Source organism: Pimephales promelas, chromosome 24 (assembly GCF_988280905.1).
Source record: "Pimephales promelas chromosome 24, fPimPro1.hap1.1, whole genome shotgun sequence".
Taxonomy (NCBI): Eukaryota; Metazoa; Chordata; class Actinopteri; order Cypriniformes; family Leuciscidae; genus Pimephales; species Pimephales promelas.
The window spans coordinates 10,050,008-10,077,428 of NC_142792.1; the positions used below are offsets into that span (position 1 = coordinate 10,050,008).

Consider the following 27,421-nt stretch of genomic DNA (forward strand, 5'->3'; position numbering starts at 1 on the left):
TGTCCAAAATTAACTTTAAAAATGAAATTTAATTTAATTAAAAATGAACTTTTTAAAAAATATGTTTGGTCACTTTATAGTTATAAATGGACTTTATTATCAACTGTCAAAGGTAACTGACCTCAAACAGCCACTTCAATGACATTTATTTATTTATTGCAATAGAATCCATTCACTTTTAACTGTGGCCAAATATTTTTGATATTATAGTAAGTAATATAATGTAATATATTATTGTACAGGAGTCAATGTTTGAAGTGGATCTAAAACTTTCATGAAAGTTATACATGAATTTTGAACAACACCCGTTCTTGTCTTAGGACAATTTGGTCCACTTCAAATGCTGACTACTGTATGTATATATATATATATATATATATATATATATGATGTTATATATTTGATATTATTCCCCATCCCATTATTTAATACCGTTATTTATTGTCCTCCATCCTTTTTGCTCATAGATATTCAGGCATCTGTAAACTTCAGGCTTGTTGTTGTGTTTGCAGGTCTCAGCGGTGGATTCTCTTGAAGGACCCTTGTTGCAGGTGGAGGGTCTCGGAGACTTGCGACTGGAGCTCCACAGCAAGAAGCTCAACATCCACCTGGTGCTAATCGACGAGCTCCATCGACACCTCTACATCAAGTCTACTAGCCGCGTGGGTCACCGCGGCAAAGACAAGGACAAAGGACGGTGAGCTACAGTAACGTGCTTCACATTTGAGTGGGCTAATTGTTTGATTTCAAATCTAGCGTCAATTCAAATCAAAGATATGATACACCACATCACTTTAAAGATATGTTGGCTCAGTATTGGACTCAAAGTAATTTGAAAATAATGTGAATTCAAAACCTCACTTCAAACTTTTGATTCCAGTGTTGGCAGTAAACCGAAAGCAATTACCTGTGGTGCGGCTAAGTCATTTCTCAGCTTTAGATTAATTTACCTTCGCAGGTTGCTGGTGGCAGGGCGCACAGCTCATCTAATTACTGTGTGTGTACTTTTTAAAGAGAGAGACGTGCTCTCTTAAACCAAACATCCCAAGAGCCGCTGCTGTCTGATCATTAATAAGGGCGTGGAATATGCCCGACAGAATAACTGATCAGACTAATTAAGAATCCAGGGGCCTGAATATGGGCTAGAGCTGGTGTAAAACCCCAGCTAGTATGACATTCTGAATAAACTTTAATTAGTCAAAGGGATGACGTGTAGAAAATGTGTCACGCTTCTTCTCTAAAGTCTGTTTCTGAGTCTTAGCATAGTTCTGCTTCGCGTAACTAATGGCAGCCTGCTGACGGGGTGATTACGCTATTTTGAAGGGAAACCACAATATTAATTCTTTATTGAAGGCTTCGTTCTCCAGGCTCTTAATTCATTAGCTTGTTGGTAAACAAAGCTTCTGCGGCCCTGTTGCATCCTTCTCACCAGAGTCGTGTAATTAGCTGATTTTGCGAGTGTTCTCTTCCTGTCCCTGCGTACACAGGGCCCGACCGCCGTGGCACTGATGCCGGCATTCACCACAAACACAGATAAGTCATTCACACCCTCGTGGATGAGCACGAGAGGAATGATAATAGGTTTTCGCTTTTCTCGATGGCGACAGGGCCGCCCACGTGCGCACGGTCGCCGGGGGACTGCTGACCCCCTCCGTCGGCGTGCCGTGTGAACCGCCGCGGCTGCCTCTGCAATGCTAATTCTCTGAGATTAGACAAGGCGCAGCGGTGTAGCGCATTAAGCTAATGCAGGTTGGTGACCCCCGCAGTGCTGAAGTGTGGAGTTGTTTGTAATAGCGTTTTTGATCTCAGAATTGTGCGTCCATGTTTGTCACTCTTCCACCACTCTGTTTACGGCCTTGTAATTATAGCGCGACGCTTTCATGAGGAGAAGCGATTTATTAGTCAGGGTCATGACGCGACTGCAATTTTCCGGCAGGGTTTTTATTCATTTCGTCTCTCTCGTGTTTGGCAATCTGCATTGTTTGATTCTTCCTGTTCTGACCACTTTAATGGAAATGTTTTTGTGGACAGTTCTCGATTATTTTCACAAAACATTCAAGGCTGCTCTTGTTATGAATGCTTAAACAATTGCTACTGTCACTCTGGAAAGGGTGTCTGTCGTGAAGAAGGAAATAACAGTTCATGTGTTGTTGTTGTTTTTTTCTTCAGGTCCACTCCAAAGGACACATCTGTTTTGGATGTCGGTGGTTTGTCCACTCCACGCAAGCTCACAGAACCCTCACAGTTTAGCACCCCGGGAACATCCAGCAGTAAGAACCAACACTAACAGAACTATAGATATGACCAGACACCAGAACAACCCTGATGTGTTAAAGGGTTAGTTCACCCAAAAATGAAAGTTCTGTCAGTATTTACTCACCCTCATGTTGTTTCAAACCTCTATGTGTTTATTTGTTCTGCTATACACAAAGGAAGATATTTGGAAGAATGTTTTAATCAAAAAGATCTCATTCCCCATTGACTACCATGGGGAATGAGATCTGTTTGATTAAAACATTCTTCCAAATATATTCCTTTGTGTATAGCAGTACAAAGAAACACATAGAGGTTTGGAACAACATGAGGGTGTGTAAATACTGACAGAATTTTCATTTTTGGATGAACTAACCCTTAAAGAAGAATGAATAGCAACTAGTGCTGCACCATACATAGTGGAACCAAAAATTAAAGCCAAAACTTCTGCAAACACTGGGCCAAAAACCAACACTAAATAATAGAATTGTTTAGAATAACTGCATATTCTTATATTGTAATATTTCTACAGTCAGGATATGGTACTAATTATAAGGGATGCAATGTAAGTGAATTGGATATAAATGAAATAATTATAAATATTTTGTATTAAAAATAAATATAGAATACATACACATTTACAAATGCAATAAAATTAAATATAATTGACACATTTGGTTTAGTTATATTTAGTTAAGTGTCAGACTTTCTGCTTTAAGCGAACTTTTGATATGATTGTGAAGACGAAAAAACAAAACAAAGTGACTATTAGATATTGAAAGAGAGAAATAGAGTGCTACTTTTGCAGAGAGAGAGAGAGATCGAGTGAATTAGAACTTGATTTAGTGGCTCATAATTTGAATGATGGATTTCTGTCTGCTGTACTGAAGGGAACAGCGGGTGTCCGGGGCGAGGGATGAAATGATAGCGTGGGGTGATTTTGTTGGACCTGGTCCTCCATAACGTCTGCCAGTGTTCAAAGTGCCAGTTAAATCATTAGGACACACATCTGACCAGTATCACTGTGTCTATTAATATTGCACTGAGGGCTGCCACCGATAAGAAAAGACTTGCAACTGTTGCTTCCTGTGTGTTACTGAAAGCAGTGGCACACACGTACTCCTATTATACATGGAGAAGGTCATTGTAATTTACACACACTAATTCGTTGACATACCAATTTTCTCTTTTACAATTATACAGTGACTCACACTTTCACTTGCATGTACCTCTAAAAAGACTTGTCTGCACACACACAAGAACACACTCTCTCCGGTTTCATGATCTCAGTACATCATGTTTCAGTGAGCATATTAACCGGTGCAGATGAGATCCTCTCTTACGTTATTAATCATGCAGCAGTGTCAGCACAGCAGGGGTGCGGGCCTTGTTATCCGTGCTCTCCTGTGTGGGGCCGACTCCACTGTGAGCTCTGAGACTGTTATCAGTCCCACTAACCCACCCACAGCTGTCTGTTTCTGTTTCTCCTACACTGTCTCTGACATGCTGTCACTTTTCAGAACAACTATTAACCCCATCCATCCATCCATCCATCCATCTGTCGTTCAATCCATCCATCGTTCCATCCATTCATCCATCCATCCGTCATTCAATCCATCCATCCATCCATCCATCCATCCATCCATCCATCCATCTATCTATCTATCTCTGACATGCTGTCACTTTTCAGAACAACTATTGACAACCCCATCCATCCAGCCGCCATTCCATACATCCATCCATCCGTCGTTCCATCCATCCGTCCATCCGTCGTTCCATCCATCCGTCGTTCAATCCATCCATCCATCCGTTGTTCAATCCATCCATTCATCCATCCAGCCGTTGTTCAATCCATCCAATCTGTCCATCCATCCATCCATCTGTCGTTCAATCCATCCATCCATCCGTCGTTCAATCCATCCATCCATCCATCCAATCTGTCCATCCATCCATAGATCTATCCATCCATCCGTCATTCAATCATCCATCCATCAATCCATCTATCCATCCATCCATCCATCTGTTGTTCAATCTGTCCATCAATCCATCCATCCATCGTTCCATCCATCCATCCATCCATCCGTCGTTCAATCCATCCATCCATCCATCCATCCATCCATCCATCCATCCATCCATCCATCCATCCATCCATCCATCCATCTATCTATCTATCTCTGACATGCTGTCACTTTTCAGAACAACTATTGACAACCCCATCCATCCAGCCGCCATTCCATACATCCATCCATCCGTCGTTCCATCCATCCGTCCATCCGTCGTTCCATCCATCCGTCGTTCAATCCATCCATCCATCCATCCATCCGTTGTTCAATCCATCCATTCATCCATCCATCCGTTGTTCAATCCATCCAATCTGTCCATCCATCCATCCATCTGTCGTTCAATCCATCCATCCATCCGTCGTTTAATCCATCCATCCATCCAATCTGTCCATCCATCCATAGATCTATCCATCCATCCATCATTCAATCATCCATCCATCCATCCATCCATCAATCCATCTATCCATCCATCCATCCATCTGTTGTTCAATCTGTCCATCAATCCATCCATCCATCGTTCCATCCATCCATCCATCCATCCGTCGTTCCATCCATCCGTCGTTCAATCCATCCATCCATCCATCCATCCATCCATCCATCCATCCATCCATCCATCCATCCATCCATCCATCCATCCATCCATCTATCTATCTATCTCTGACATGCTGTCACTTTTCAGAACAACTATTGACAACCCCATCCATCCAGCCGCCATTCCATACATCCATCCATCCGTCGTTCCATCCATCCATCCATCCGTCCATCCGTCGTTCCATCCATCCGTCGTTCAATCCATCCATCCATCCATCCATCCATCCATCCATCCATCCGTTGTTCAATCCATCCATTCATCCATCCATCCATTGTTCAATCCATCCAATCTGTCCATCCATCCATCCATCTGTCGTTCAATCCATCCATCCATCCGTCATTCAATCCATCCATCCATCCATCCAATCTGTCCATCCATCCATAGATCTGTCCATCCATCCGTCATTCAATCATCCATCCATCCATCCATCCATCCATCCATCTATCCATCTATCCATCATCCATCTGTTGTTCAATCTGTCCATCAATCCATCCATCCGTCGTTCCATCCATCCATCCATCCATCCATCCATCCGTCGTTCCATCCATCCATCGTTCAATCCATCCGTCGTTCAATCCATCCATCCATCCATCCATCCATCCTTTGTTCCATCCATCCATCCATCCATCCATCCATCCATCCGTTGTTCAATCCATCCAATCTGTCCATCCATCCATCCATCCGTCGTTCAATCCATCCATCCATTCAATCTGTCAATCCATCCATAGATCTATCCATCCATAGATCTATCCATCCATAGATCTATCCATCCATCCATCCAATCTTTCGATCCATCCGTCGTTCAGTCCATCCATCCATCCGTCCATCCATCCATAGATCTGTCCATCCATCCAACCATCCATCCGTCATTCAATCCATCCATCCAATCTGTCCATCCATCCATCCATCCATCCATCCATCCATCCATTGTTCAATCCATCCGTCGTTCCATCCATCCATCCAATCTGTCCTTCCATCATCCATCCATCCATCCATCTGTTGTTCTATCTATCTATCTATCTATCTATCTATCTATCTATCTATCTATCTATCTATCTATCTATCTATCTATCTATCTATCTATCTATCTATCTATCTATCTATCTATCTATCTATCTATCTATCTATCTATCTATTAATACCTACACTTTAACTGTGATTTTGTAAAGCAGGTAGAAAAGTCTCTAATTCACACTCAGAGCCAGAGTAATTCCTGTGTCGCCTGCAGTTTTCTTCACATTACACGAAACACATGCAATTATTACTGTCGCACCGCTTTATGTGTGATATAGGGTGACGCCATCAGACAACATTTCCCCTGCCGCGGAAGACGCTTCCCTTTTGTCGCCTATTTTGTGTAATGGCCTTTTGCACATCATTTGTCGGTGGTAATTGTAGTAATTATTTAGCAAGCTACAGTTGGGGGGGATTGAAGAAGAAAAACCTGTGCCCATTAACTTGCCATAAACATTAAGACCATTTTAAACAGTCATTGGTTTTGAGGGTATTAGCTGACAGAAAAATAAGCACTTCACTGTACGATCACTCTATTGAGCAGGTGAATATGGAGAGGTGTGTCATGCAGGTTTTTAAGGACTGTGCTGATGAGAAGGGAGGGGATGATTATGAAATGGTGAAGCGTACCACTGAAACGTTGTTAAAGATGACTCTAAAAATGTATTTAAATTGCAAGTGCTGCAGGTTCAATATACAATATGCCTTCGATTATCAATATATTAAGGTTAATTTACGTTAACATTATTACGAACCTTTTTATCTGTAAAAGTTCTCTAGGAAAAACTTTATAATAAATTCAATGTAACAACATTATAATATATAAATCTGAACTGATTCTTAGCACATTTAGAACATATTCAGAATTACTTATTGGTATACTGTAATCATATTTGAATGTACATTTGTGACCTTTAAATAGTTGGCTCAACAATTTATTTAAAATCATATTGTACAGATTTACTACCAGTTTTACTCTCTGTCTGCTATCATGGTTGCATGTATATTTATTTAGCGGTCAATTCATGCTGCTGCAATTATATATTTCTGTAGTGTTCTTCAAGGAGTGCATGTGTGTTTGTGCAGTGCAGGAAATGAGAGAGGAGCTGGAGGTGGACCCAGAGGAGAACAGCGCAGAGTTCATGGGGATCCTGATCAAAGCTCTGGCCAAACTCAAGAAGATCCCTGAGACCATTAAAGCTATCATGGATCGTCTGGAGCCTGAGCTCAAGCAGATCCTCAAGAGATCCACCACTCAGATCGCTGACCACGCATACCAGAGAGGAGAGAACCTGGCACAGGACAACCAGCCCAGGTAAAAGATAATGCAACGATTGGGATAGTAGCATCAATTAAAAGTTGCTATCTGCCATGAATATCCATAGTTATACTTTACCACACTACAGCTGATTCCTAGTTGATTTATTTGATTGATTGATTGATCGAATGATTGATTGATTGGTTGGTTGGTTGGTTGATTGATGTATCAAATATTGTATGGTGGGTAAAATAAAAAGACAAGCACGAAGAAAAATCGGCGCTTATAGAACAAATGATTAGAGACATCATTCAAACAACTCAAATAAATTAATACTAATACACAAACGAACACTGGGAAAACTGTGAGTCTGAAATTCATTTTTTTTTGTTTGGTCAAGACATGTAAAATTTGTGAATCTTATCGTATACTTCCAAACCTCATAGTATTTATTTATTTATTTACTTCAATTTCATTCATTTGTAAATCGATTTTCTATTTTGGAATTTAATTATGAAAAATGCAACAACACAAATTAGTAGAAAGGGCAGATCTTTCTTTATGAAAATCAGAATTTCTGTGATGAGACGCAATATATTCTTTTCAGCTCCCTAAATATGCGCATCCATACTGAATCTGTTCAATGGCGTTTTGTTTCAAGCATCTGTTGTGTAGACGCTCATTAAAGACAGCATAACACTCTTTACTTGAGACATTTGCAATGTTTCTCTAATGCAACTGTAGATGAGACTTGATTTTAGCATTTGGCTTGTGATTGGATCATGAAAAAGGAAGTGGTAATCTATGATACTCTATGAGGTTGATTTTTATTTTTCCTTGCCTACATGGCCTTGATTCCATCAAATCAGGAATGTTTTGATGGAAGATTTGTATTTCTTAACATTAACATGCACAAACAAATCATGCACAGAGCTAGAATTAATCATTAAAATGTCCTTATATAAAAAAACGATGACAGTCACTTTAGACTTTAAGTTCTTTTAGTTCTCCCTCTTAAAGTGGTTTTGTTTTTAAGGGAATGCACTTTGGAAGGCATTTGTACTGAAGTGTGATTGGTTTTCATTGTTTTCCCTTTTTATTGCGCTCTCTCACTTTACCCGATGATGGCTCGCTGGATCAATGCACTCATCTGTCATGTGGCATTCATACCTCCCTCATTTCCAGAAATGGTGTAATCCATAAAAGCGAGCCACGGCCAGGGTCTGCTTAAGCATCGGCTCTAACAGAGAAAAACAAAAGCAACGGAAGAAAAGAACGATAATGAAGGCTGTTAAAGAAACGCTCTTTACCCAAGGCAAAAATGAACTCTCAATCGCTTATTTTTTCATAGCTATTATCTGGGATTTAATGTTTGCCCTCCTCATTTCTCTCAGATGTGAGCTTCCAGTTTGCAAGTGAATATCCACTGAATTTTCATTGTGTGCTTTTAATGATAAAAACTGGGGGTTTTCTTTGAAAGCAGTGACTAATGCTGGAAAATATCCATTCATCACAAACTCATTTGAGAAATGTTTTTTTTTTTGGACCTATGTGTGTTTCATCTAAATGTGCTTGTATCATTCAATGTAATTACCTTGATAAATAACACACAAAGCACTGCCAAATTAATATGGCAGTTCATAAATCTGTTTCCTGTAAAAGGTAAACCAGCTGAAAACGTCCAAATGACCTGAGTGAAAATAAGGTCCCATTTTAACCATCGAGCATTTTCAGTGTTAACTTGTGTGTCTATGGCTGTGCTAACTTGGGCTCTGTTTCTATGGAAACCTCAACAGAAAAAGGAAGTCACTGCTGCATTACAGTTCACAGCGAAAAATGCCTTACACAGTGTCCTAACCAGGCATGATGTTACAAAGGCTACATTCACACTGCAAGCCTTAGTGTTCAATTATGATTTATTGCTCAGATCCAATTTATTTGTGTCGGTTTGAGTGTGAACAGGTCACAGTCCTGAACTGACCCCCATACAAGAACAATGACTAAGAACCATGCAGCGCGCTGTCATTGATGTAAACATGGAGGCCACTAAAGTTAGCGTTAATGCGTTCAGTTTGAGTGAAGACAGGGAACTTGTGCACAACTGATAAGGAGGATGCAGACGAGGATGAGAAAAAAAGAGAGCAACGTTTTTCTCATATAGTTTTGTTTCTATAGAGCTTTCAACATAATACGTATGAGTATAATAGCTCACTGTCCCTCTACTGACTAACTTCACTGTTGCTTTCACTGAGTGACCAAAGACCTACCCATGTTTAACATTTTTGGAGTGGAGCGATCTTCACTTTTTTTCGGAAATAGGCTCATTTTACAACTCCCCCAGAGTTAAAAATCCATTCAGACGATTTTCTGATATTTAGAAGAATATCAGTAACCAGACCAGTTTCTGGTCTCATTGACTTCCATAGTATATATTTTTCCCTACTATGGAAGTCAATGAGACCAGAAACTCTCTGGTTACTGATATTCTTCTAGATATCAGAAAATCGTCTGAATGCATTTGGAAACGGTGAAACTCAACTGTTTAACTCTGGGGGAGTTGTAAAATGAGCCTATTTCCAAAAAAAAAAAAGTGGAGTATCCCTTTAAAAGTCACATGAATGCATAATATGGAAATGGCCCAAATCATAATTGAAAAGATCGGATGTATGTGGATTGTGCTCTTCACACGTCTGAATGTCTGAGTTGTATGTTTATTTTTTTAAAATATGTTTTTTTTTTTGAAGAATATGGAGATAAATTAAGAAAGATACTTAGCTAGACGGTGTCGTTATGACATCTACCAACTGGTCCATACCAAAACCTTGTCCCCTTGGTTCATATGTGTTTGTGTAAATAGGCGTGATTCTTTGGGTTGGCTTTCTGCAATGTTTGTATGAAGGAGTGTCATCCTGTATAATATATGTTATGTTTACATGCTGAGTCTGAGTCAAGGGTTATGTCCTGTCCTTTGTAAATCAAGCTTAACATGTGTTATCATGCACTGTCTCTCACGTGAACATCCATCATCTTCCTGTCTTCCACTCCCAGAAATCGTTATACCCTACATCATGCTGTCACCTCCAACCTCTTCATTCCGCCGATCAGGGTTTTCTTCTGCCTCACTATACTGGGATGAATGAGTAAACTCCACAAAAGTCAGACAGATGTGTGTCCTCCTAGTGGACCCAGAGAGTTTGACAGATGCTGCTAATTGTTGTTGGTGAACAGCTGGTGCTGCTCAACAGGGAGACTCTGTCAGCACCCTGCTGCTGTCATGTTCATTAGTAACAGAGAATGGACTGCTTTTGGCTTGGTTTTGGTGATGTGGAGGGATTTATGACAGACAGGCTGACTGCAATAGTGGCTTTGTCTTGGAAAGTTTTTTTTTTTTGTTGAGTATTCAAACTGGGGTCCATGGACCCATAAGGGGGGTGTTGGGAGTTCTGCAAACAAACAGAAAAAAAAAAAAAAAAAAAACGTTTGGTTTGCAAAATGTACATTTTTAGGGCTGTGAAGATTACCAACTCATTATATCAAGGCAAAAAATTCTGATAATTAAATATGATGAAAGCAATATTTGTTAGCTGTCACTCTGTCTGTCTGTGTCTGACAGGTTCAGGAGTAGCTTGTGTTTGTGTTTCTCCTTGACTGCTGCATTTGAGCTTGCTAATATTAATTATTTGTTTATCCATTTTGAAATTTGTCTCACTCTATTGCCCTCTACAGGTTGTTGCTGGAACTGCTCGAGCTGTTGTTTGATAAGTTGAATGCAGTGGCCCAGGCTCACAGTGTGGTTCTCCGTCACCTACAGCAGATTGTCGTCTCTCCCAATGGAGCCCAGGAAGGGATCAAACTCTACGAGCAGGCGGATGTCTATGCCAAGATCCAAACAGTCCTACAGGTCAGTTTCAAGAGAGACATTAGAGCAGATCCAGGTAACTGGGCAAAATATTTGGAATCTGAAAGATTGCATTGAAAGATGTGCAATATGTTAAAATTGGGTTTTGCAAGAGACCATTCTGACCACCTATCATGGCCTTGCAACGTAAACAATTAAACTGACCTACTGCAAATATTCAGCATAGAATTCATAGCAACTCCTTTGAAACAAACAACCCAGTGCTGAGAAACCACATGCTTATTTAAAGCTGTCATTTAAAACAAAAAATACTGTTAACTTATATTGACTCGCTGTATATTTAATTACTAGTAAACAGAAGGGCTGTTTATAGTTATTAGATGTTTCATGTGTCACTTCTGTAAAACGGTACAGGTGGAGAAAGAACGTGTAGCTGAATTTTGTGAATAATTTACATGAACTCATCCCAAGTGCTGTGTTTAATTGGAAAATGTTTGTATTTTAGTGTGTATGTGTGTGCTTGTGTATTTGGCAGAAGAACGATGGGCAGGTGAGATTACCAGCTGTTCACATAAACTTTGAGAATCTCTCAAGAGGCCCAATATTTAGTGTCTGTTTGTGTGTTTTGAAAAGTACCCACTGGAAATCCTAGAAGTTTTTTATTTCGTATGATTTGAGTGTTTACATTTCTTTGCATTCATATTTCTTTGTTGGTTTTTCTGTGAAATTGAGTTAACTAAATGATAAAATAATTTTTGGAGCTAGAAGCTCTTACTAAAATTATAGCTAAGTCAACAACAAGGATACAATAAAATTGATTGCATGGGAGGGGGAAATGCTTCCCCAAACGTGTTGTTGTCGATTAGATCGAATATAGATCAAACTATATTTATATCTTTCTTGATTCAAGAGGCAGTTCATGGATTCACTAGGTTCACTAGATCAGTGCAACAATCACAACTTGCTTTTCTCTTAACAGTAACCGTAAATGGAGAATGATTCTTCTTTTGGGTTATGGAATATTGACTCGCATATATCTAGAATTATTGTGCTTAAGCAGTTTTGAAACCGTTTTAGGGACAGATGGTCAAACTAATGGAAAATTCCGATTCAAAGAGGTTGTAAAAACGAGACCTCATAATCTTTTCATGTTCATATTATTCCATCTCTCTCCATTCTCTCTCTGCCTTCTGTCTCATTGCATGTGCACTCTTTCAAAGCATTATTTTTCAGCTGCATGCTAGGGAGGATCCAGTCATGCAGTAGAGACAGGAATCAGGAGAACGAGGGAGGGAAAGAGGGATGGGAATGGTGGTGCATCTTGGGAATGAGTAAATGGGTTTGTCATCACTCCATCACACAGGGTGAAGAGTCAGACTGTGACCTTGTATATTCCTCCTGTATTTTTTATTCCTCCTTTCAAAGCAGTCTGCAGAGAGCAGTAAGGATAGAACAAGCGGGTGCTAACAAACTGTTGCTAAGGCCCGCTGAGCTCCTCGCAGACCTTAAGTAACGAGGACCATATTTCTGAGGTGAATATGGAAGTCAAAATATGCATTTAACTGCCGTATGATGAGGGGCTCGACTGTGTGCATGTGCACTGCCTTTTTTTCGGCATTCATTAGCACGTGAACCTCACACCCTAGCTAGCAACAGATTCATTTGTTTATTTAGAGCCTTTGCTTCAACTTGTATGCTGCGTCTGTAAGCTTAACAAATGCCTTCAAAGGATGCATTCCAAGATCGGAAGGCATCAAGGCACGAACGAATCCACTGTTAGCTTCACATCCATCCATCCATCCATCCTTTAAAAACAGTAATATCGTGAAATATTATGACCATTTAAAACAACTGTTTTATATTTAAGTTCCCCATATTAATATGAAGACATATTTAAGACATCATTTGAGACGGATGTATGGAAATTGTTTCATAGTTTTTGTCGTAAACAGGAAGAATGATTTACAGCGAAAAAATGGAATAATCGGGAAAGGCGTCAAAATCAAGGAAAGGCAAAAAAAAAAAAAAAAAAGGCAACAGAATAGGGAAGAGTTCCTATACTGCAGAGTCATCTTGGCTTGCTTGCTGAAATAGATGATATAAACTTAAGTGTTCAGTGTGCTTCGTTGCCCAAGCAGGCTGCTTGCCAGGGGCTGCGGAGTCTCCCGTGGACACTGTGTGAGATAATGCCATCTCTTGATGAGAATCTTCATTAAGGTAGATGAGGATTTTCTAATCTTTTGTCTTGATCACATCACCAAATCTCATCTTATCTCTTCTTCCCTTCACCTGACTGCGACAGTGTTTTGTCAGTTTAGACTGGTCCATCATAAAAATACACAACATCTTCTGAAGACATGCAGAAAAGTTATCTCGGATATTCTATGCATAGAGTGGTGCAGGTATGATGTCACTTTGTAGGCCAACCAGCAGTTAGCATCACACAGGTTCCCTAGTCATAAAACCCAATAGGATTTTACCATAGGCTTTTGGATTATCGCCAAAAACAATCTCTGTGATCAACACAAGTGTATGATACTTGCACGTTTTGTCCACCAAGATAATTATCACAGATGAACGCAACTTTTATGAATTTCGAAGCCCAAATGCAGCTGCCAGAAGTAAAAAGCTAAAGATACACTCTAAAAAATGCTGGGTTGTTTTAACCCAACTTTGGGTCAAATATGGACTAACCCAGCCGTTGGGTTAAATTTTTACATTACATTTTTAACCCAACATTTCGGGTTTGTCCATATTTGACCCAAAATTGGGTTAAAACAACCCAGCATTTTTTAGAGTGTAGGCTATGAACGAACTACACCATGGTCCCACGATTTCAACGTCACCATCACTAAGCTTCCGACAACTCTTATTTTCCTAGAAAGTTTGAGTTATAACAACGGACTGTGCTTATATTTTCGCCGTGGTGATGTTTAATCTCTTTGTAGCCGCATTTGTTAGCAACCGCCTTTTTCTGTCATTCCTTTTTCTCATACGGGGACACTCTGGTGTCAGGTGCTAATTGCAGGAATGTTCTCAGGTGTGACTTCCGCAAACTACAGTCTCAGGTGAGAATAATAGTCCCGCCATCATACACTGATGGACCTGATGTTCTCTTGTTCTCTCTTAGGTGTAGATGAGACCCCTGTGCACCCTTGTCTTTCTAGCTAGCTTAATACCAAACTTTTTTTTTTTTTTACCAAGTCTGCTCTGTTCCTGTGGGAGACAGGAAATACGTTGACCTTTCCATTACACTGAAAACATAAAGGCCATGGACAGATAGCCTTGAGAGACATGTTATAATCTTTATTTCTTTCAGTTGCTGAATCTTTGAACTGTTGCTTGGCCATTCTTGAAGTCTGTGAGCGTTAGGATCCATATTGAACTTGTAAACCTGCTTCATAAAGGACCATGAAGAGTTTTTAGGAGTGTGTGGAGTAAATAGATATTGACTTTTTGAAGTGGCCATTGACTGAAATTTTTGCCACTGACAGACCAATCCAAGATTTTTCCTTGCACATAATTTAAATGCCATTGAACAAGTGACAAAACTGGCAGTAGTAATTATAAATATGTTTTAGAGGTTCTCAAGTGGTTTGGCCATAGGACCAACATTTTCCTATGGTCAAGCCAAATTTTGGGAATTTGAGCCAAGCAAATGTATTTTTTTTAAATGGGTGACACAGACACAAGCATTTTACTTGTTGACATATACATGAATGAATTTCACTAATAGTGATGAATAAACATTATAAGGTAAGGCTATTAAATAACAGCCCTAAACTAGTTTTTGTTAATATAATAAAGTAAGGAAGTGAAAGTGAAAATAAAGCTGTATTTTCAGTTAAGGTTACAAACACACTGTTTTATTGTTGTGATAATGTTTTCTTAAATGTATTCTATCATCCCTGTGGATATTGGTATTTAATAGATATTTGATTTTTTTTTTTTATATGATATTGAGTTTTCTTTTGAAATTGCTGTTTTTTAGGCCTGATGGATCAATCCTAGATATATCTGAATTATTGATTCTTAATTATTGGTTTGATACAATATTATTGTTTAATATTGTTTTGATAATGTTTTTTTGCAGTAAACTTAATTATTGCCATGATTTGAGTCCCATCAGATATTGGTATTTATATTTAAGGATTTATGATTTTTGATATTGAAATGGCTGTTGACATACTTCTTTCTTTTTTTTTTTGGTCACTGACAGACCAGTCCTGGATCTTAATTGATATTGATAATTTGTATATTTAATATGGTCTAGGTTTTTTTTTTTTTTTACTTAATTCTCACAGAGGTCCAAGTCCCAGGCTCTAGAAACGGTATCCCATTGTTAAGAAGATAAAAATGATGGCACTAGTTGTAATCTCCTTCTTTGCGCTTTATTACTGTCCCTCCCCCTAAGCCTCATGGACTTGAGCCTAGGAATGATGGGTAAGAGGGTGAAGGGAACAAGAGCGTGAAAGGGGAAAAAAGAAAGGAAATTACAAACTTTCCACTTTGACAACTTGTTTAGATTTAGTGGGAGCCACACAGCCTCAGAGTAATTGGATTATACAGTGTTAGTGAGGCGTTTCATGCCCTGACAGTGATTAGTCTGGCAGCGGAGGGAGAGGCAAAGTGCCTCTGTTTCATGTCGATGAGATAGACAGACACATGGCTTCTAAGTGAGCTGTTGTGTACCAGCCTAAATGATCTATTGTAACTGGCCACGGCTTGCATATTGCTTGTGGATTTGAAAGACTTCCACCACAGGGTTAATGATCATAACAGTTCATTTCCATGTTTTAAAACCCAGCGTTCCCTCCCCCCCCAGGCTTTATGGTCGAGGCACGGTGGTTGTTTTGAAAAGCGCCACTCTTATGTTCATTAATTGCTACAGTAATTATGCATTCTTTTGTGATGTGCGTGTCTGTAATAGCAACGTCCGTAGTGGACCGTACTGAGTATCGCTGAGGGGAATGCTAATGACATCTCGTAACAAAATGCTGCTCCAAGCATTGACCTCTCTGTGATATGTAATATCTACATTGAACTAGAGTATGTCAGAAGTACTGGATTTAATACAGGATGAGGGATAGAAAATGCTCAGGGAGGCTTTTGAATCGATAGACGTCACAGTGCATCACTGATGAGGTCAGCTTGTGTTTTTAGAGAGAGGTTTTTGGCTCTCTGGGTGGAAAGGGGTTGTTTGCCCATGTCTTCATCTCAGCCAAATATGTTTTCCAGCCTGGAGGCTCACACTCATTCTATATATATATTTTTTGTTTATTGAATAAATATTATGATATTGACAATATATTGATTTTTTTAAGTGGCTGTTATTAATTAGTATGTTTAATATTGTTTTGGTAATGTTTTCTTAACATTAAACTTACAGTAAACTTAATAGCCATGTTCTGAGTCCCAGTATATATTAGTATTTATATTGAAGAGTTATTTGATTTGATTTTTTTTTATATTAATAATTTTGGAGATGGCTTTTGACTGTATTTTATTTTATTATTTAGTTTTTATTTTATTATATTTTCTTTTTTTACTCTGGGTTTTGTGACCTTTTCCATTTTTAATCCTCACTTCTTCATTATTTTGTATAACTAGCAATTTTATTGGATTCTTTCTTCAGGTTATTCGCTATGAATGATCTATATATATATATATATATATATATATATATATTTATATTTCCACTTGAGCCTGGTACGGCACGGTTACAAAATGTTCTTGGCCCAGAATTTTCAGCACCGTTGGCACCTTGTAGCTTAATTTAAACTTCTAACTATTTATAAAAAATGCTAAAATTATATTTGCACTCAAAATATCTGTGATAAAACAGCTGAGATTCTGTTTGTAGACATTATTTATTGTGTGTGCTGGGAAAATCTGATGAAATAGCATGCCAGAATGTAGAGAGAAGAGATAAATTAATCAACAAGGAATTTGTTATCTCTAACTGAGGTGTGTATGTAGTACACCCATGTGTACTTATATTACTAGTAATGGTAATGTATCCATGGTGACAGAACCCCTGGTTCATTATGCCCCTCCTCCACAATAATAATAGTTTTATTGTCAGTTTTTAATTGCACCATTTAATTGCACAATTTGGTAGTTTTTGTGAGATTTTAAAAGTTATGAAGGTCACATGTTTTGGTGTCAGATGCCTTCTTGGAAACCATGGAACGAGAGGAAACAGCGTTTTCTTTGTAATCTCAAGAGGGGTAGACGAGAGGCGGGAAGCTTTGTTTATTTCCCTCGTTTCTTAAAGCACTCTGCAAACGTCTATCATCAGAGAGCAGGTGCTCACCTGCACATCCTTCAACACTGTTTTTCTTCTTTAATTAGCTTGATTTGTGGCTAATAGAGGGGATGAGAGCTGCTTTTCACTGTTCATTAAATTGAGAATGTGTCCTCAAAGACAAGGGGCTGGGTTTTAAGGTTCACTGAAGATTAACTCTTGCTTTTCCAGACAGTATATACACACTTTTCTAAATTTTGTGATAGCTCTCTGAGCCGTAAAGAAAGCTGAATTGTTTGTAACGGTAGTGGGTTATACTGACACACACGCATTCGTGCACTTTACAAACCCAGCCAGTGTGCTGCTCTGTGTTTATTATCTGGTGTGAAAAGCCATTTGCTGTTTCTCACAGGCTCTTGTTTCCCAAGCCCATTTTCAAGCTAGTCTTTTCTTGGAAGAGGCCATGAATATTGATTTTTTTTTTTTCCCCTTCCGCTAGTCTTTAAGGCTCCAATAAAGAAGAGGGCTTGTGAAATGAACGTTCGGAAATGGAAGGGTCCAGAGTGTGTCCATCACATAACTTCTCCTCAAAGTGGGGTGATTTTAATTTGTATTTGTCCTCGCTTTTTCTCAGAAAAAGGTCATCTGGAGGATTTTTACAGAGGAAAGTCAATGATAATCATTCATTTACTAGGTATTTCTAAAACTATTTCAGTTGTCAATCATCTTGACCCGTCATTAGTGTTTTCCCAAGGTCATTTGTGAGAAAAAGGTTTTAAATCAACACTGAAATGACCACGTATATTCTGGCTCTAAAAGTGCAATGTAAAACAGGTCTTTTGTTAGTATGCGTCCAGCCATGGGCGGCATAAATCATAAGTGGGACGCTCTTTGTATCTGTTTGACGTGGTGCTTTTAGACGTTACTGCTGTAGATCAGCAGTTTGTTCTGCATGTTTTATTGCCAGACTCATTCGAGAGTTCTTTGTGTTGCTGGCGAAGCCGCCTCTGTTGTTTCCACCTACTTGTTTGCTGTTTTAAAATGGACACAGCGCTGTTGCTGCCCACGCTTCATCCCTGTTGTTACGGAAAAAAACGAAGGCTGCTCTAATAAGCCGCATTATAATGGGGACGAAGACACTTCTGATGAGGCATGAGACGCTTTAGTGAAAGTGACCTTGCTGACATTGGTGGTGGTATAATGAGTTCTGTCTTCAAGTTTTCCTCCCTTCATCTTCTTGTGTTTATCTGTTCAATGTCGTGCAACAAATATTTTCATCTACTTGCAGTACCATAAACTATTAAAAAAAAACTACATTGCTGCTGTTACTCTCGCACTGAAACATATTTAAAGGATATTACAAAAATGAACAATATTGACTGTGATAACGAGAGCACAGGAACAAAACTATAATTACTTAACTATTAAAACAATATTTCTGTCTTTTAGACATGGTTATTTTTCTCTCGTCGTCTCTCGTTAGTTTTTATGCCAGTTCCTAATACAAATTTCTATTCTATGGCTCATTGAATGGCTAATAAAGCGTACAGCAAATAAAATAAGATCAATATGAGCGGGACTTAAAAATTTACTGCGTTGTACTGAAGGAATGGCCCGTTCATTTTTGTTATTAGCTTTGCTGGGATGAATCTGCTGAATGATCACTTTCTAATCTCTCTCTCTATCTTTGTCCTTTCCTGTGTTTACTGTTATCTTCGTGATATTTCTTATCCTCCGTTCATCCTCCGTGGTTAATTACCTTAAAAGTTTCGTGTTCCCTTCTTTGAGGTCACTGAAGTGGGTCCAGGCTCCTTCATCAGGCAAACGCTGGCATTTAATTACGTTGGGGGTCTACATGCGAGACCCGCTCCATCACTGGATCAGATGGGCATTAGTAATTAATAATCTGACAGGAATATAACGGGCTGGCCGGATTGGACTTGTCTGTGGGTTGAGGAATGGCTGTTGATGAGGCTTCCCCTCCTCTCATAGGCCGTTCCCTTCTTGCCACTGTTTAATTATGCTATTATCAGTCAGATGTAGTTCCATCTGTCCTTTCCTAATTCCATCTCCACTTTGGACTGTTTTGCAGCTGGGATTTCGAAATAGACCAAGCAAATTGCTTCACTAAATTATGGAGCCATTGGAAATCGGCTTGCTAATTTGTGGAAAAGTTTACTTGAACTTCTTTTTCAGTACTCTTGCAGCTGTTTGAACCTCTCCTAATGGTTATGGATCGTGTTGAATGGGATATTCATGAACTCGGATGTGCAGTTTTAATCAGAGTTAATGGGGATTTGCTGGCGGACATGGGTAAGCGTTTGAAGTCACACAGACAGACTGGAAAGATGTGGGCCTGAGACAAACCTAGAAACATTCATTCAGACTGATCCAGTTAAGTCATTCTAGATTTAGGATATGCATAACTTAACTACATATTTTATTGTAGTAATGTATTTAAGGACTGTATAAGTTAATGTTAAAACTGGTTTGAACATGTAAGGCCTGCACAATCGGTCCAACGACAGTTTCCGATAAGCGGGTTTTGCTCCGTGTGGCAGTCATTTGATTTCAATTAAACTTTGATCTGACTCCATTTTATCACGATCTCCAATTTAGGTTGGAATGCCAGTTTGTTATTGGTCATTTATATATTGGTTTAGCAATACATTTGATTGTTCTATTTAACTCTTTACTCCTATTAATCCTTCATTCAGGTGCCAAAGTCGCACAGGGTCCTCGCACCGGCCGTTAATATTATGCAGTTTTGGGTCATTAAACAGAGGTAATTGGCTAATACCTTAGGTAGTCACATTCACACTTACTCAATCTTAGATATTTTGTGTACCCCCCTTGGTTACTTGAATTAAAGTAATGTTTGCTTTAAACAGAGGTCATAACCACTACTACAGAAATTCCCAATCAAAATGACTTCTCTGATAGTAGCTTTGGTTTGGTCATGCCATGGTTACCCACGTACACTTGACTAAAGTAACATTATATTAAACAGGGGTAAGACTCGCCCTATTTAGGTTGATCGATCAGCAGTTTGCTGTCCTACACGGAAATTCCCTTTTTGTCTTTACATCCCAAGGGCACTTGAATTAGTGCCAAATATTAGCCGCTGCAATAACGGCTGCAGTGTACTTGGCGTGTGGTCTCCCTAGTGGACCAGCACGACAACCGCCTGGATTGAGCTGAGTAGGGGACATCTCTAAGGTCTTCAAGTGGGCACCTTCCGTGTTTCGTCGACGTCCCTTCAGCTGTTACTTATTCCCGATGCAGTACCTTATTGCTTACATAAAAATGTCTTACCAACACCAAACTTTTGAACCGTACTGTACTGTAAAAAGTGTCTTATTAGTCTAATAGTGGGCAGAAATGATATGGAGATATACAGATGAATACATTTTTAAATGATGATAATATATTCAATGACATTTTATGTAGGCTACATCATGCTTTTACTCACAGTATAAATGCGCATGAAAATATACAGCTGGCTTTTCACAAATGAACCATCTCATTTGGGTGTCTTTTGGTCTGTTTGTTTGTGTTTACAAAACACAGGGTTGTCAGCACGTGCATTAATAAAAACTGTTTATCATAAGTGCATGTATTAAAACTAGAGCCAGACCGATTTATCGGCAGGCCGATATTATCGGCCGATATTATGCATTTTCTTAACTTTCGGTATCGGCAGTTATAATGGCCGATAAATGTATATTTCAAAAGTAATATAAAAACGTACGAAACACGGTTGAACCATGTCATGTGTGTTGGAGTTGTATAGTTTGTCCACCAGAGGGCACTTTACACAGTCCCTGTTGGCAACACTCGTTGAGTTGGTCACGAGACATACATTGCTTGAATAACAATTAAAAGAACATCCCAATCAGTTCTCTTAACTCAAATAAGCATGATAAAATTTATGACCATCATGTCCAGTTTTGCTGCTGTTAAATAAGCCGAGAGTGAAGCGGAATCAGCTAGTAATAGTTAGTGTAGTTGACTGACTGTCCTTTTAACTTTTGACAATGTGACTGAAGTATTTCTTTAATAGCGCGTGACAGTTATAGCAATGAGACGTAACATCTCTCCTTGGCCTGTTGTATTGAAATTGTATGCTTTATAAATTGTAAAACATAATTTTTATTTTAAAAAAATACAATTCATTTGCATTATGACGTTATATATTGCTAAATTATGGCTCATCATAGACTAGCTAACCACAAAGCTAGCTAATGCCACTATCATCATCAGTCTGTCCTGCTGTGCCAATAAAAGAAACAAGTTTCTTTTAAAAATGTTTTATCATATTAGTTTAGTTAACTCATAAATAACTACAAATAACTAATTTCAGGGAAATATGTTAATGTTTTGTTGCGCGAAAAAAAAATATGGGCTGATATATCGCATATTACCAATATTTGTATCGGTGTCGGCCTTCAAATTTCGTCTGGCTCTAATTGGAACAGCTGCTTAAAGTGTCAAAAAGTCTAAATGAATTTAGTTGTTTACTGTAAAGTATGACTGATTAAACATTTGAATATTGCATGTCACTCAACAATCTGCTATTATGCTCTCTCAGGTGCTGCTAATGGACTACCTGGATGTCAAAAACACCCGTAGCGCTGCAGAGCCTTCTGCCCAGCTGTCCTACGCCAGCACCGGCGGAGACTTCGGAGCGTTCTTCTCCAAGAAGAAACCTCAACGACCCAAACAGTCTCTATTCAAGTAAGTTTGTTCGTGCGTGTTTATTCAGGAATTGAATTGGAATTGAAAGGTTTTAAGCAGACAAGGACTGCACGAAAAATCCAGGTCAAGTGCCTCATGGGAGACCATTTTCTCTTTGTGCTTACATTTCAGGTTAACTTAAACCGAAAACCCTTGACCTGCTTTAATAAATGATCTTTGACAACTCCTTTTGCAGGTTTGAGTCGTCTTCCCACGCCATTAGCATGAGCGCGTACCTGCGAGAGCAGCGGAGGGAACTCTACAGCAAAAGCGGGGAGCTGCAAGGTAAGCCATGGGACCGGGGGGAGCCTGAATGAAGGGGCCGGAGAATGAGGCACAGGTGCAGTGTGAATAGGATGGAAGGAGTGAATAGAGCGATGATGAAGAGGAGGCCCTGAAGTCATCAGGGTGAAGAGTCGCTTAGCTATGTATCATCCACCTGTTAGAGCTTCTTTTGTCCAGCGTCTCTGTGCTGCAGACACATACACACACTTCCCGCTGGAGTGAGACAGACATGCCAGAGAGCATCTCTTTCTCTCCCCCTCCTCTCTCACTCTTGAAAATGACCTTGCAGTTTCAATCTGCGGTGCTTGACAGTTGTTATGTCCCTTCTTGTTTTTCTTTTTACTTTTTTTTCCTCAAGCAATTCCTGTGAGACGCACACTCTGTGAAATGATCGAGAGGGAGCACAAGGTGTTAAGACAAAAAAAGTGAAGGACACATAGAGGGAGAGAGGTTAGAGGCAGATGCTTCTCACACCATTCAGAAGTACAGACAGGTTGTTTTCTTGACAAAGTTCAATACACCTTCTGTACAACCCTCATGTTTAAAACAAGGGAAATAAAGCATAGGACATACTCTCCAGCTGTTTATTTGGAGTTTTATATTTTTTCTGGGGATTTTTTTTTCTTATTTGTAGATTCCATTTTTTATTTTACAGTTTTATTACATTTCTGTGTAATTATTTATTCACATTTAAAAAAAAAATAATTGCAGTTTAATTATTTTACTGTTTAATTGTTTGATTTAATTATTATGTTGCAGTTTATTATTTATTATGCAGTTTATTTCATATATATTTATTAGGGCTGTCAAAATTAAAGCCATTAACTTCTTTTTCTCATTTTAACACGTTAAAAATGTTTAATGCAATTAATGCAGCATCCGTTTTTTTTTGTTTTGTTTTTTTTTTGGAATCCTCTGGCTGCGCTTCAGTATATGATTACACTATCGTTTATTCAAGAGTGATAAGACACAGCAAAGAGACACTAATTTTGTGTGTGTGTGAATTTTTTCCCCGTCTCCATAGTTCATAACATAAAGGTTTGAAACAATCAGGGTGTGTTATTATAGTGACATTATTTTTTTATTTTTGTGTGAACTATCCCTTTAAAGATGTTCGTTTGGAATTCAAAATTCTTGACGTGTGGCAAGTTCACGAAGCGCACCAATTTCATTTTTTCCTCTGCCCCACAGCTCTTCAGGTAGAATTTCAATTGATATCCAATGAGAGTCGACCCGTCAGGTGCAAAAAGAGCAAGGTGGATGTGGAGATTAATGAGATAAGGAAGTAAATGGGCTTCTAAGACTCTTATGGTGTTCTTTCAAATGCTTCACGAGTGAAAGAAGGAGAACATTTGATTGCTAGAGCACCTCACACCACCAAATAGGAGATGAAATTTCCACTGTTCATTTGTGCCATCACAATACGGTCGCTGTGTCTGTCGCCTGAAAGGATGAGAGAAGATTGAAGGAATGAAATAATTTAACAGTCAGACGGAATAAGTCAACTCGGTAGAAGGAGGGAGGGAGAAGAGAGTTGAAAGTCTTTGTTTCATTGCGTGGGCAGAGGGGCCATTCATGGATTTCTTAGGGAATAAATTAGAAAAATGACAATATGTATTGAAGCCGACACAGGAATGTTTCTTAATTTGATTTAGTTTTCAGTCGCACAGACATTCAAGACTGAAGCATTGTGATGAGTAGATCGTCTAATCTATTTGAATGGTTGGAAAGAAAATCCTCCATAAATAAGCAGATCCTGCAGTTAGTATAATGCCTTCTCAGAACAACCTTCACGGTCACATATACAAAGGTTTAATACCATTGGTAGGTCACATATACACATTGACATTTAGTAGAACATATTTTTTGTTGTTGACACAATTCAGTCAGTGCAGTGCAATTTTCACTAGTAGGGTTGCAAGTACACAAATTGATCGATTGAGTATGCTAAGCTTTGTACCGTTTTCTAGTGATATGAAATGATCAAATTTCAACATCTGCTGTAAATAAAATAGCACTTCACCAGTCTTGGAGAAAACAGCTTTGTCAGAGGTGCGTGAGACTGCAATTATGTGTGTGTGCAATGTCATGTGGAAAGTCTCTAAGTGAACGTTTGTATGTTTGTAGCACTCATTATAAGACTGCATTCAGAGCCTCTGTAGCTTAATTGCAGCTTTCTCTCCACTAGCACGACTCCTACAGATCAATTAATCCTCAACTTCTTTCTAAAGAGTTCATTACTGCTTCAGTGCTCTCTTCTTTCTTTCTGTCTGGGTTTTGCATATTTTTCCGACAGGTATAGTGGAGAATGAAAGGAAAAGTAGGGGGAAATGAGGATTGGAGCATGTTTCAGGCAAAATTCAAACTTGCAGAACTCATATGTTCAGAACTCTTTTTTCCCTTTGCTTTAATTTTTTTTTAGGAGGGTTTTGCATATGTATATATTTTTTAGACTGCTATACTAGTGAATGAGCGGAATATTATAGGTAAAATTGGATTGATTCATATCGCAGGCTGAAATTAAACTTGCAGCACTCAAATTTACACCAAGGCTCAGATGACCTCTTTCTCTTTTTGCGGATTTGTGATTTTCTTATTTTTTTTAGGTGATCTAGTGAAAAAGTATATGAAATATATAGTATATTTATATGAAAGAATAGAAAAAAGTGAGCATGAATGGGATTTGAGCATGTTGCAGGCTGAACTCGATCTTGCAGCACTGGTATGTGCACCAAGGCTAATATAAAATGTTTCTTCTTTCTCCATTTCTTTTATGCTTTTCCATAATATTTTAGTTGGGTATCATTAAGAATGAGAGAAAAATGAAAAGAAAATTAATTAGAAGGTGATTGGAGCATGTTGCAGACTGAACTTGCATTTCTTGCAACTCTTTTAATGGCTTTTTCATAATTTTTAGCCAGATATAGTGGAGAATGGGGAGAATTGGAACATGTTGCAGGCTGAACTCAAACTATCAGCACTTATATGTGCACCAAAACTTTTTCTCCCCAAACTCTCTACATTTTTGGCGCTTTTACCTTTTTTTTGTATAGTGAGACTGAGAGAAAATGATAGAGAATGTGATTGGAGGCTTCTCTAGACTCATTTACTGAGTGTTTCTGTCAGTTTTAGACAGGTGTAGGGGTGAATGAGCAGAAAATTGCAGGAAAAGTGAGCTGGAACGGGATTGGAAGATGTTGGAGTTTTAACTCGAACTTTCATTTCTTGTATATGCACCAAGGCTCACACAAACTCTTTCTCCCCCTCCACTCTTTCGATTTCCCATGCTTGATTTTTGGGTATATTGGAGAATGAGTGGATAATTCCAGGGAACGGGATAGAAAAATGGGAGCAGCTCATGTTGCAAGCTGAACTCAAACTTGCATTTCTCATATGAGCACCAAGTCTCAGTAAAAGTAAATGGACACTTCAACCACACCTGAGAATCTGTGATTTACAATAGATATTGTTTTCTGTTTTATATGACGGATCCAGGAGGAATAATACTGTATATGTCATCTACTCATATGTCTGTCCTTTGGCCTTTTCATCACATGTTGCTTCAATCCCACAAACCTGCAAACCATACAAAGCTGATACAGAAAAGCTCATTGCGTGTTGGGCAGGGATTATCACAACGCAAGCAGATTCGTCTTTTTCTGTGAAAACACGTATACAAATTGAGTTTTCTCCTCTAGGCTTACAGCGAGAGGATAAAGGTCTTGTTTATGCATGAGTCTGGTGTTCCCCAGAGAGAGAAAGAGAGTGAGAGAGGTGGATCATGCTGAGTGGCGGGGCTGTGGGTGGAGGAAAGTTGTTGTCTGTCGCTCTGATTTGTGAAGCACTATAGGGGTAGGAGAGGTGCAAATGGAAAAATCCCTCACCAGTGGAGTGAGGAGGTGTATATGGGCGTGTGTGTGAAAGTGTGTGTGCGACTATATAAGCTCTGTCAGATTTCTCTACACTAACAATAGTTGTTGTGTTTGTGGACTCTCTTTTTAGTAGTGTTTCCATCAAAAACTCTAGCCTTACTGGCACTTCCAGATAACTCGCTCTCCATTACAAAAGAGATGTTTCTATGAGACCTTTCAAACTTTTCAAAGTCAGAGTGCTGATTTAGGTTTCACACATCCTAACAGAGACTAAATTCTGGGTCAGCACAGGTGATTCATATATATCTGTGCACCTTTACAGAAACATTTTCTGAATTGTTCATTTATATATCAAAGGTTTCATTTTTAATTGAGACTTAACTGAGTTCAAGAGTAACAAGATTCTTTATCATCAAACCCATCAATAGTTGACTTGAGTTGACTTTACAGTTCTGATATGTTGTTTTTAAACTAGAACCTGAAATGACATTGAACTTTATTGCATAAATATTGGATTTGGCCACATATAAAGCAAGGGAAAGTGACGAATGTCTTTTTTTCTTTCATACACAAACATGATTTGATTGATATTTTTCCTATCTTTTTTTCTTCCTTTCCTTGTAACTGCTTTTTAATCTTTTTAGCTACATTTACACTTCACATTATTGATACAAAGATGCATTTTAGTTTATTTTATAAAAAAAAAATTTAAATAAAATGTTAATTGCTCTACTACACTGTTAAAAAAATCTTTTCATGATTAGCAATCACAACAATATTTCTTTTGTCAAATCAACTTAAATAATTTTATTTAGTTCACATAACAAATTATTTTGAGTTTCTGATGATAAAATCATTCTCCTTCATTGTATTAACTCACTTTTTCCATTTCAATGAACTTAACATTTTAAGGCAACCAGGTTACTTACTTTTTTTTTAATTAAACCAACAATATATTATTTATTTTTTTTACAGTGTAGTTATTAAAGCTCATGTGCCAATGGTGGCACTTGTGTGTATTTACTAACCTAGATGATTGTAAATGATGATTTCAGACCAAATGTAGCCTGTCTGTCAAGTTGCAATGATGGAAAATCCTAAAATAAGAGCGAAATTGGATATGAGTGTTTAGTAGGTCAAATGATTTATAAGTAACAGAATTAAAAAAAAATAATAATCTGTGAGAGTTTTTGTTGTGTACTTTTTTTGTTGTTGTTTTTCATGCATCATCATCTAATCCA

At 38.5% G+C, this 27,421-nt stretch overlaps 1 protein-coding gene across 1 annotated transcript in view; it reads left to right on the forward strand.

Annotated features, from left to right (window-relative positions):
* Positions 1-27,421, forward strand: part of exoc4 (exocyst complex component 4) — a 116,478-nt gene that overhangs the window by 10,229 nt on the left and 78,828 nt on the right. The window contains exons 4-9 of the mRNA XM_039668056.2: positions 513-697; positions 2,170-2,270; positions 7,009-7,237; positions 10,907-11,081; positions 21,878-22,023; positions 22,220-22,308. Coding sequence (XP_039523990.1) covers positions 513-697; positions 2,170-2,270; positions 7,009-7,237; positions 10,907-11,081; positions 21,878-22,023; positions 22,220-22,308 — 925 coding nt within the window. The remainder of the gene's footprint in view (positions 1-512; positions 698-2,169; positions 2,271-7,008; positions 7,238-10,906; positions 11,082-21,877; positions 22,024-22,219; positions 22,309-27,421) is intronic.